The sequence below is a fragment of the Cherax quadricarinatus genome, chromosome 2, assembly GCF_038502225.1.
Source record: "Cherax quadricarinatus isolate ZL_2023a chromosome 2, ASM3850222v1, whole genome shotgun sequence".
Classification (NCBI taxonomy): domain Eukaryota; kingdom Metazoa; phylum Arthropoda; class Malacostraca; order Decapoda; family Parastacidae; genus Cherax; species Cherax quadricarinatus.
In genome coordinates this window covers 17,730,416-17,742,897 of record NC_091293.1, presented here as the reverse complement: position 1 = coordinate 17,742,897, position 12,482 = coordinate 17,730,416, and the positions used below count along the sequence as shown (strand labels likewise).

The 12,482-nt window shown below is 39.2% G+C and overlaps 1 protein-coding gene across 1 annotated transcript in view; it reads right to left on the bottom strand.

The window, feature by feature from the left end:
* The window catches only part of LOC128687766 (uncharacterized), a 134,809-nt gene extending 123,627 nt beyond the window's left edge, over positions 1-11,182 (bottom strand). Inside the window, exons 1-2 of the mRNA XM_053775368.2 lie at positions 11,080-11,182; positions 6,003-6,141 (exon numbers count right to left, since the gene is read on the bottom strand). Of these exons, the coding sequence (XP_053631343.2) occupies positions 6,003-6,141; positions 11,080-11,103 (163 nt within the window). The 5' untranslated portion in view covers positions 11,104-11,182. The remainder of the gene's footprint in view (positions 1-6,002; positions 6,142-11,079) is intronic.
* Between the last annotated feature and the right edge of the window lie 1,300 nt (positions 11,183-12,482).

The window sequence follows — 12,482 nt, the reverse complement described above, 5'->3', positions numbered from 1 at the left end:
AGCTATTTCATTAGTATTCCTTCTATTCTATCGACTGAATACAGTGGACTCTCGGTTATCAGCCATAACCCATTCCAGAAGGTCGGCGTAAATCCGAAATGGCCAAAAACCGAAATAATATTTCCCATAAGAATTAATGTAAATACAATTAATCTGTTCCAGACACCCAAAAATATTAACAAAAATACGTTTTTTAACTATAGCTTTACATACACAAAACAATGAGAAGGAAATATAAAGCACTAATTTTGCTAATAAATGAACACTACATTCCTTTACTGAAGACTTGTTGGCATATGGAAGAAGGCGAAGAGGGGAGAGGGAGGAGAGTTTATTGTTTGGAAAGTCCATAAGGACTTCAAGTATCTAAGTCCTCTCTGGGTTACTTCCCTTCTTTGTCTTTTACTGCCACTAGGACCAGCTTGAGTCACTGTACCCATCACACAAAAAAAACTGTCCAGAGGGGTCTGTTTCTGGCATCTCGTTAAGATTTGCCTGAAATGGGACAAGGTTTTGTCACTGAACAGGTTGCAGATATGGTTTGTTTGAGCTTGATCAGGGTAATATTTCTCCACAAAACTTTGCACCTCACTCCACTTTGCACACATATCCTTAATCACTGAAGAAGGCACATTCTCCCCTCTCTCTTCCTCCTCCTCCGGAGAAATTTCCTCATCTGTTGCTGTTGCAGATGAAGGTCTTGCAGCTCTTCAGTGGTTAGCTCTTCCCTGTGGTCCTCCACCAACTCTTCCACATCCTGGCCACTCACATTCAACCCAATGGACTTCCCCAAAGCCACTATATATTCCACGACAGGCAGAGGGTCGACAGGGTCAGGGTCAGCCTCAAACCCTTCAAAATCCTTCTCTTGGACACATTCTGGCCACAATTTTCTCCAAGCAGAGTTCAAAGTCCTGGAAGTCACTCCCTGCCAAGTCTTACCTGTAAGGCTTATGCAATGGAGGATATTGAAGTGATTCCTCCAGAACTCTCTTAGGGTCAGGTCAATGTCTGAGGTTACTTCAAAACACCTTTGAAACATTGTTTCATGCAGAGTTTTTTGACATTAGAAATGCCCTGCTGATCCATGGGCTGAATGAGAGGAGTGGTGTTAGGAGGCAAGAACTTCGCTGTTATAAAACTTAACTCCACAGACAATCGGTCTACCAAGTTTGGGGGATGAGAAGGAGCACTATCCAGTACCAGGAGGCACTTGAGGGGCAATTTTTTTTTCTGGTCAAGTGCAATTTTTTTTTCTGGAAGTATTTTTTTGCACTCGGGCCAAACACTTCATGGACCCAGTCAATGAAAATTTGCTTTGTGACCAATGCCTTATTATTAGCTTTCCACAACACACACAATTTACTCTTGACAACATTGTTTTTCTTGAACACCCTGGGATTTTCAGAGTGATACACCAGTAAAGGCTTCACTTTGAAATCCCCACTAGCATTACCACAGAATAAGAATAAGCCTATCCTTCATAGGCTTGTGTCCTGGCAGTGACCTTTCCTCCTGCATGATGTAGGTCCTCTTTAGCATTTTCTTCCAAAAGAGGCCTGTTTTGTCACAAATGAAAACTTGTTGGGAAAGGAATCCTTCAGCCTCTACGTATTCCTTGAAGTCATGCATGAATTCTTCACCCGCACATTTGTCTGAACCTGCAGCCTCACCGTGCATTACAACACTGTGTATGCCACTACACTTTTTAACCCTTTCAGGGTCGAGAGGCCCTCTCCTAAATTTGTTCTCAGGGTCGAAAATTTTTCAGAAAAATAATTATTTTTCTTATGAAAAGACAGAGAATCTTTTCCCGATCATAATGCCACCAAAAATATGAAATTTGATGGAAAACTTACGGAATTATGCTCTCGCGAAGTTTGCGTCTCGACGATGTTTATGCAGTGACGATTTCGCCCACTTTGAGCCCTATTTTCGGCAAATTCCGGTGTACTAGTCAACAAAAATCATAACTATTTCACTAGAACTCCATTTTTTCTATCGAATGAGTACAAGAAACCACCCATTTACCGATTTCAACTATCCAATAAAGTGGTCAGAAATTGGTAATTTTGCCAATTTCACATAAATTTCAAAAGATGCCAATTTCCAAATAGGGTCCAGAATAAACAACACAGACATTCTTGGCACTAAAACAACATTTCCTCTGTTCATTAGTCACATCCCCAGGCCCCTCTTACATTTCTTCTGCTTTCCACTTGGAATTTTTATTCTCACAAATAATAGAAGATTTACTGTTATGCAGACTACTGCATTAGTGTAGAAATGGTATAACTAATATCAGTGCACTTGTGAAAGTATATTAGACTCACCAGTTGATGTGTATTGGACGCGTGGCATGATTTGTTTACTTTTGAACTTTGGCAAAAATTGAACATTTCTGATACTTTGAGCTCAATTTCAAGGTACTTTTCATTGTGAAACCAATCAAAATCATCTCAATTTCTGTAATATGTCTTCCATTCTATAAAATGAGACCAGGAAAACTAGAATACAACTATAAATACCATATGAAAATAGTACAGTGCAAAGTCGCTGTTTTAAACCAAAAACCACGGTCAAAGTTTTTTTTTCCTCATTACGCACTGTGTGCTGCAGGATTTTTTTATACTGTGCACACTGACCACATAGACCCATTCTTTCATATGTAGGCCTACCAGCTTTCTCTCGCTAGATTTGAAGGCACTAGAATTTAGGCGTGCTAGTACGTCAATAACCCTGGTGCGTAAGCCGTACTAGTATATCGAAAACCCTGAAAGGGTTAAATCTCTCAAACCAGCCTTTGCTGGCCTTAAATTCACTAACGGCAGCACTCGTTCCAGGCATTTTCTTTATGAGATTCGTATGCAACTGTCTTGCATTTTCACAAATGATAGACTCCACAACACTATCTCCCGCTAATTGTTTATTGTTGATCCACACCAACAATAACTTCTCCACATCTTCAATTACTGGTGATCTTTGTTTCATTAGCATATTTACCCCTTTTGCAACATTAGCTTCCTTGATTTCTACTTACTTTGCCAGGATGGAAGTGGTTGTTGATTTGGATTTCCCATACATCATGGCAAGCTCCAGGACACATACACCACTCTTGTACTCTGCAACAATTTCTTTCTTGAATTCTATCATGTTTCTCACTTTCTTTACCAAAGGGCTGGCACTAGGAACTTTCTTTGGGCCCATAGTGGCTTATTTTGCAGTTGCACTAAATAAACAACCACAAAAAACAATCGATTATAATGAAATGTTTGGATGAATGCATGGAGTCTTGCTCACTCACCCAGAGACACAGCCAGACTGACTCACAAACGCGGTGGAGTGGTGGGTGAACGCGTCCAATTTGGCCGATTTCTGAGTTGCCGGCCAAAATCCAGGATAGAATTTTAGCCAAAAAAAGTGGCCGAAACCCAAATTGGCCGATATCTGGAACGGCCGATATCCAAGGGTCCACTGCACAAGAAACTACCCAGTTATCTAATTCAACTACTCAATATAGTGATCGGAATTTGGTAATTTGGCCAATATCACATAAAATAAAAAAATTGCCAATTTCAAAATAGGGTCCAGAATAAACAATGTAGACATTCCTGGTACTATAACAACATTTCCTCTGTTTAGTAGTTACATTCTAAGGCCTCTCCTATATTATGCTTGCTTGCCATTTTGAATTTTTATTAACACAAAATATAAAGGATTTACTGTTATGCAGACTACTGCATTATTGTAAAGAACAGTATAATGTCAGTGCATTTGTGGACATGTATCAGACCGACCAACTGGACACGCACTGGACGAGTGACGTAACTTGTGTAAAGCCTCTCCTCACTTTCTGACATACTCGTTTACCAACTGCTCAGACTTATGATCAACTCTCCAACCAGTATGCAAACCTAAGTAATGTATATTAGAGCTAATTTCCTCTTTTCTTTTTATTATGGTATACAGTACACTACTGTATACCATAATACAGTACACTACTGTATAAACATTTAAAAATATAGAAGAAATGTTATAAATGGTGCAAAGGTGACATTAAAGAATATCTAAAGATGGCACAAACCCACTACCAGTATATAGTATGCTCCTTGCTTAACAATCTATCCACTTACCGACCTACTCTAAGGAACGGAACCCCATCATTACATGAAGAGAGGCTGAACTCTGGAATATTGACAAAAATCAAATATTTCTGCTACTTTGAGCTAAATTTGAAGTTACTTTCAGTCCTGAAACCAATCAAAATTCTCTCTCTCTCTCTGTAATATATTTTCCATTCTATCATATGAGAAAAAGAAACCAAGAATATAACAATAAAAACCATATGAAAATACACTGCAAAATCCCTGTTTTAACTCTTTCAGGGTCGGTGCCATACTTGCACAGCTCGAGAACCAGGGTTGGTGCCGTATTTGTACATGTAAATTCTAGTGCCTTCAAATCGAGTGGAAGAAAGATGGTAGGCCCACATATGAAAGAAAGGGTCTGCATAGCCAGTGTGCACAGTATAAAAAAAATCCTGCAGCACGCAGTGCATAATGAGAAAAAAAACTCTGACCATGTTCTTGGTTTAGAAAAGCAACTTTGCAGTGTATTTTCGTATGGTATTTATGGTTGTATTCTCGTTTTCTTGTCTCATTTGATAGAATTGGAGATATATTACAGAAACAGGGATGATTTTGACTGATTTCATGATGAAAAGTACCTTGAAATTGAGCTCGGAGTAGCGGAAATGTTCGATTTCTGCTGATGTTCAAGAGCAAACAAATCACACCATGCGTCCAATACACGTCAACTGGTGAGTCTAATATTCTTTCACAAGTGTACTGATATTATTTATATCATTTTTACAATAATGCAGTAGTCTGTATAACAGTATATCTTCTATTTTTTGAGAGAATAAAAATTCAAAATGGAAAGCAAGAAATATAGGAGGGGCCTGGAGATGTGACTAATGAGCAGAGAAAATGTTATTTTAGTGCCAAGAATGTCTGTCTTGTTTATTCTGGACCTTATTTTGAAATTGGCATCTTTTGAAATTCGAGTGAAATTGGCCAAAATGCCAATTTTTGACCACTTCATTGGGTAGTTGAAATCAGTAAATGGGCTGTTACTCGTACTCGTTCGAGAGAACAAATGGAGCTCTAGCAAAATAGCTATGATGTTCGAATGGAACATTGGAATTGGCCGAAAACAGGGCTCAAAATGGGCGAAATCACCGATGCGCAGGTATCGTTGAGACTGCTAACTTTGCGAGAGCATAATTCCCTAAGTTTTCCATCAAATTTCGTACTTTTGGTGTCATTACCAATGGGGAAAAATTCTCTTATCATTTCATAAGAATTTTTTTTTTTTTTTTTAATTTTTCGACCCTGAGAGCGAGTTCAGGATCTCGACACCCTGAAAGGGTTAAACCAAAAACATGGTAACAGTTTTTTTTCCCCATTCTGCACTGCATGCTGCAGGAATTTATTTTAAATGATGCACACTTACTGCACAGACCTATTCAATCATCTCTCGGCCCAAATTTACCACTCACAGCTTATATGAGTAAGCCGAGCTCATAGCACAGAACTACGGGACTGACCCAGGCCGTAGTACTACGGGACCAATCCTCAATAAATATTATGTATAAAAACTTATGTTTAAGGAACAGCTAGCCCCCAGGGTTCTCCACACTGTGCCCTACACAGTGCCTAGATGCCCACATAATCTTCATTATACACCACTTGCACCATCATTACAAATATATTGTTAAAATTTTAGACATATATTTTAAGGTTTTTAGTGATTTAAATCTAACATCAAAGGACAAGCAATGAATATAAGACTATGAAGCATTTTCAAATTAATAAACAAAATGCCTGATTATAAGAAGATGTATAACAGAGAACAATTGATGAGCATACCTACAATGTGAAAAAATAAATAACTCAAATGACCCATCATTTTTTTGGTTGAAGGATATGCACCATACTCACTCTGAGAGTCACTTGCTGCATTATGTCGCTTAAGTGTTTCACGCACGTGTTTCTTTGCTCCGAGTACTTGATTGTATTTCTGAAGCTTCCGCTCCTTCCGACGCAATTCACGTTTCATTTCTGCAAGCTTTGCTGCAAGCTGAGAGTGAATATTTAGGAATATTAAATAATTCATAATGAATTACAAACAATAAAATTTTACGCTAAAGTAGTTTATTAAGGAGTTATGCATAAACAAACATGCCTCTTAAGTGGGAACCAAATGTGCTACCAACTTCCCTTCAAGCAAGTGTAAAGAGTGAAATGAATTTTTGTATTTTATCGGAAATAAGTGGACAGTGACGGACATAATTACAGACCCCCCATACCACGAGATAATGTACCGTCAGCAGGATGCCAGAGCAAATGGAGATGTTGTCTTAAATATGGTGTGGGTACTTATTATAACTGTTAATACAGTAGACTGTCGTTTAACACGATTTTGTCTTGCACGTTTCTGTTATAGCACAATTGAAGAATTGCGGCATATTTTTGTTTAACACTTCGTAAAGTTAGTTTAACACGGTTGTGTGGGGGGAAAAAATTTTAAGAACGCAGTTGCCCGCTAGGTGGGATGGTCTGTGGGTTAGTGAGTTACACCAATGTTTCAACGGGGGAGACCTATCGCCATCCCCCGCCTCCCTCAGCCACCCACACCACCCTCATCATCAAGTGTTTAATGCTGACGAGACAAGTGTTTTGTGGAAAAAAATGCCAACACTAACTTATATCAGTCAGCAAGAGAAAAGTGCACCAGGCTTCAAGACAGCAAAGGATCACTTCACCTTGCTTTTTTGGAAGGTGTACATAAAAACACCTTACCAGTAATTTAGAGGTCAAACCAGTCAGCATGGATGACTGAGGAAATATTTAATGACTGGTTTAAGCATCACTTTATTCCTGAAATCAAGTGTTACCTGCCCAGCAAGAATCTTGCATTCAAGGCTCTTTTCATTCTTGATAATTCCATACTCATCCACAAGCTCTGCTGGATGTGACCCCACATGTAAAAGTTGTATTTTTACCTCCAAATACATCTCTAATACAACTACTGGATCAGGGAGTTATTAAGTCATTTGAGTGTAACTACAAAAAAAAGCTGTGAAAAAACTAGTTATAAAAAACCATGCAAACTAGTTGCATGGAATGAAGTGCTCCAATCAACATTAAATGCAGGCTGGGGAAAGTTATGGCCTTCTGTGGTTAATTCTTTCACTGGTTTTCCCTTGCTTGAGAATCAGGTTCAGGAAATTGTTCAGCTGGCAAGGAGATTACCAGGTGACAGTTTTGAAGATATGAATGAAGATGTGAATGAGCTCTTAGAAGATAATGATGATGAAGACAGGAGTCCAGAGGAAATGTTGGCAGAGCTCGATGCACAGATACAAGGGAGAGAGATAACAGAAGATGAAGAAGAACCTGGAGAAAAACAGTTAACACTGCAGCAGTTTCGTGAGCAGTTCCATGCTGCTGCTAAACTAGCAAACTTTTTCACTGAAGAGGACCATGACAAATCTAGAAGCAGTGCTCTGAAATGGGGTCTAGACCAGCTGATGATGTCTCACCATCAGCTGTATAATGTACTGCAGGGTAAAAGAACCCAGAGATCCATTACAGAATTTATGCACACTCCAATACAACCATCGACTTCAGTACCAGAACCTCTACCATCCACTTCTGTTGACAACCAACAACCATCCACCTCAGCACAGTAAGGCCACACCATCAATATCCACTCTCTCCATAATCATCCACACACACCAGCAACCACAATTTAAGGTAAGAAATACAGTGGACCCTTAACCAGCGATGGCATCGATTAACGATAAATCTGACTAGCGATACATTTTAACGCAAAAATTTTGCCTCAACTAGCACTTAAAAACCCGACCAGCGCTATTCGTTCCGTACCATACGCGTCCACTTTGGCCTGAGCGCGCCTCACTTGTCCCTTGGGTGCCAGTGTTTACAAGCCAGCCAGCCACTGCAGTCGCTTCCAAACATACAACAACTGGAACATTTCATATTATCACAGCCTTTGTAGTGATTGCACCTGCAAAATAAGTCACCATGGGCCCCAAGAAAGCTTCTAGTGCCAACCCTACAGCAAAAAGGGTGAGAATTACTATGGAGATGAAGAAAGAGATCATTGCAAAGTATGAAACTGGAGTGCATGTCTCTGAGCTGGTCAGGTTGTATAATAAACCCCAATCAACCATCGCTACTATTGTGGGTAAGAAAATGGCAATCAAGGAAGCTGTTCTTACCAAAGGTGCAGCTGCTGCTGCACCACAGTCAGCTGTTGTTGTTGCTGCACCACCATCAGCTGTATTACTCGAAGATGTGGAGTGTGTGTTGTTGGTGTGGCTTAACGTGAAACAATTACCGAGAAACGATTAACCCCGGAGGGTTAGCCACCCAGGATAACCCAAGAAAGTCAGTGCATCATCGAGGACTGTCTAACTTATTTCCATTGGGGGTCCTTAATCTTTTCCCCCAGGATGCGACCCACAACAGTTGACTAACACCCAGGTGAACAGGAAAAAATGCCTGGAACTAGTGCTCATATTGGTGAGGTTAGTGGGGAGGATGTGGAAGAGTTGGTGGAGGAGGACAATGAAGAACAAACCACTGATGAGCTGCTAGATCATCTTCAACAGTAAGAGGCCACACCTGAGGAAACTGCTTCGGAGGAGGGGAGAGAGAAATTGAAGAAGTTGCCTACTGCAAAGATTAAGGAAATGTGTGCAATGTGGCTTAAAGTGCAAACCTTTTTTGATGAAAATCACCCTCACACAGCTATTGCAAGCCGTGCTGGTGACTATTACACTGACAATGTTGTGAAACACTTTAGGATAAAGGAACGAGAGGTACAGGCCTCTATGGACAGATATGTTGTGCGACAGAAGTCCAGTGACCCTGAAGCTGGTCCTAGTGGCATTAAAAGAACAAGGGAAGTAACCCCAGAAAAAGACTTGCTACCTCAAGTGCTAATGGAAGGGGATTCCCCTTCTAAACATTAACAAGATCAACGGTCTCCCCTCCTCCCATCCCATCAATCATCACCAGATCTTCAATAAAGGTAAGTGTCATGTAACTGTGCATGTCTTCTTCAGTTTGTGTGTTTTAAAATTAATATTTCATGTGGTAAAATTTTTTTTTTTCAATACTTTGGGGTGTCTTGCACGGATTAATTTGATTTCCATTATTTCTTATGGGGAAAATTAACTAGACTAACGATTACTTTGATTAACGATGAGCTCTCAGGAACGGATTAATATCGCTGGTTGAGGGTCCACTGTACTATTATTTCTATTGCATTTGTAGTCTTAAGAGGTAATATATCATGACAATGAGCTACAATTACATATTCACTTTTATTTTTGTGAGATCAGTTGGTCTAAAAAAAAGTTGTTTGGCTTTTTGGGAGGCTCCCAGGAACGTAACCCTATTTTTCCCTCGAGTTCTTTAGTTCATCTAACACGATTTTACCTAACACAGCATTTTCAGGAATGTAACTACTGTGTTAAATGACGGTCTACTGTATTAACAGATGACTCGTCATGTAGTCGGAATGTGATCTTAGTTGTGTCCTGGGGCACTTTACACAAGTTGGTTATGAGGAAGATGGGATAGTGGTTAGTGGTGTTATCTGTGATTATGCCTGCTTTTAATAGGGATACAGTGTTTGTCCAGATAAGGTCTAGTAATGAGGCATTTGTGTCAGTGATTTTTGTAGGTTTTGTTATTGTTGGTAGAAGTAAGCAGCTGCTCATAGTTTTTGTGAATTCAGTCACCTGTGGGTCATGGTCATGGATGAGATTTATGTTGAAATCCCCTGTATTAGGTGGTGCTTGTTCATTTCAATGCTAGTTATTATATTTCTTAGTTTTTCACTAAAAGAGTAAATATTGGAGTGAGGAATTCTATAAATTGCTCCAACTGTTAGAGGTTTTGTAATGTTTTTAGATTTAAATTTAGCAAAGGTATATTCACCATGTTCATCCCTTGTGCAAGTAGAATTTATACACTCTAGTTCATCAGAATAGTATATAGCTGTTCCACCTCCTAACTGATCTGGTCTACAATTGTGTATGGCCGTGTAGCCAGGTATGGAATAGATATTTGTAACATCATGTTTTAGCCATGTTTCAGTGAGAGTAATGATAGACATACTGACATTTAGAGAATTTACTAGCGCTTGGAGATCATCACAGAGTTTGCTTAGTTATCTGATATTATAACTGTTATTGTTAGCACTGAGTAGTCTTAGCCTGACTAGCAGTGTAATAAAGGCAATTGTTGTTAGGATCATGCGTGTCATTTAATAAGAGCTTAATGTCAGGATCAATGTTTGCAATCATATGAGCAATGCAAGTTTAACAGTGTATAATGTTGACCTGGAGGTGATATGAGAGCTTATACAAGCAGTACAAAGTGTAGGTAGCAGAAGAACTATTCTACACATTGCACAGATACTAAACAGGTAATAATAATACAAAAAAAATATATAGTTAAAAGATAGTAAAAAAAAGGTCTTAAATAAAATTTAAATAGTAAGATTTGACTTAAAGCACAAAATTAGGCAAATAATAATACCATAAAAAAATTGTATGATAAGTAATATAAAATACTGAACTATTAAGACTAGGTATATCAATTTGCACTAATGTTAGACAATAAACAAAAAAAGAGGTTTCAAAACAGTAGTATTTAACTTTGGATTGTATTTATATACTGCACACACGAGTAAAAAAATATGAGTTAAATAATGGAGGACTGCAAAACACTATTATGTAGCCGAACAATGGAAATAAGTCACATTGTCTGACCATTTTTTTACGTTATCCTTGGTAATTTACACATACTTTACACAAACGTATGATAATTTATGTAAGTGTATTTATGTGTACCTAAATAAACCTGGTGATACTGCCGGTACCATCATATCTGTTTTCCAGCCTAAAACACCAACATCTAACTACATATACAAAACACACTTAAACAAAAATAACTTAAAATACATTATACAGCGTACCAAGTGATCAACACCGCTGTTCATCTTCAATAATTGTTTAAAATAGGAGATCAACAGGTCAACTGGTCCACCTTCCCGCGTCTCCAGTGTTCCTTCACACCACGTAACTACACACCATTATAGTCCCTTTCATGCAAAATATATAGAAAAACTATATATGTCTGCGACAGTAGCAGTAAAAGTGGTTATTTTGACATCAACTTATTTAAGAGACAAGGGATTACATATCGTAAAAATGTTTAAATGAATTAAGGAAGACTCGCCAGGGGAAGCGAACACGGGTCACAGCTGACGGAGGTAAACATAAACAGTGACGGTCGTAGACTGGTTATAAATGACCATAATTTTTAAAGGGGTGGACCGGTAAGCCAGCGGAAGGCCTCGGTCAGATGACCAAAAGCTCCAAAGGCGGGTCATCATCTGACTAAGACCCGCGTCAGGAAACATTTGTCCTGTTTCCTGACGAACCTTACCTAACCTAACCTAGTGACGGTCGCGGAGCGTTAAACCCGCAGGGGGTCACAGCTGAGGAGATGTAGGAGGTAACGCAAAAGTTTGATCCAGGGAACGGGAGGTCAAGATCTAGTTACTTAGCTCACCTACTACCCCCCGCCCCCCACACCAGCAGCAAGACACTGGAGAGGGAATGAACTCTCGACAGGTTTAGAGCTTCATCGTTAATAACGAATCTACTCCTACCTTACCTCCCAAAACATACTCAAGCCCTGCCAATTTGGATTCAGGCCTAATAAAAATACTAATGATGCTATTATACACATGCTAGAACATATATACACTGCAATAGAGAAAAAAGAAGTCCCACTGGGGATCTTCATTGACTTACGTAAAGCTTTTGATACAGTTGACCATGACTTGCTCCACGTAAAATTGTCACACTATGGTATAAGAGGGCACTCCCTCAACTACCTCAAGTCTTACCTCAGCAACAGAAGCCAATATGTGTATGCAAATGGGGCAAACTCTTCTGCGCAACCAATTACAGTTGGTGTCCCACAGGGAAGTGTCCTTGGCCCTCTTCTCTTTCTCCTATACATAAATGACCTTCCAAATGCTTCGCAATTACTCAAACCCACACTATTTGCAGATGACACTACATACATCTTCTCTCACCCGAGCCCAGTCACTCTAGCCAATACTGTAAATACCAAATTACAGAAAATATCTACCTGGATGAGGACTAACAAACTTACACTAAACATTGACAAAACCTACTTCATTCAGTTTGGTAACAGAGCTACAGATGTCCCTCTTAACATAATGATAAACGGATCACCTATCACAAAGCTAACAGAGGGAAAATTCTTAGGAATCCACCTTGATAATAGACTCAAATTTCATACACATATACAACAAATTTCTAAGAAAATTTCCAAGACTGTAGG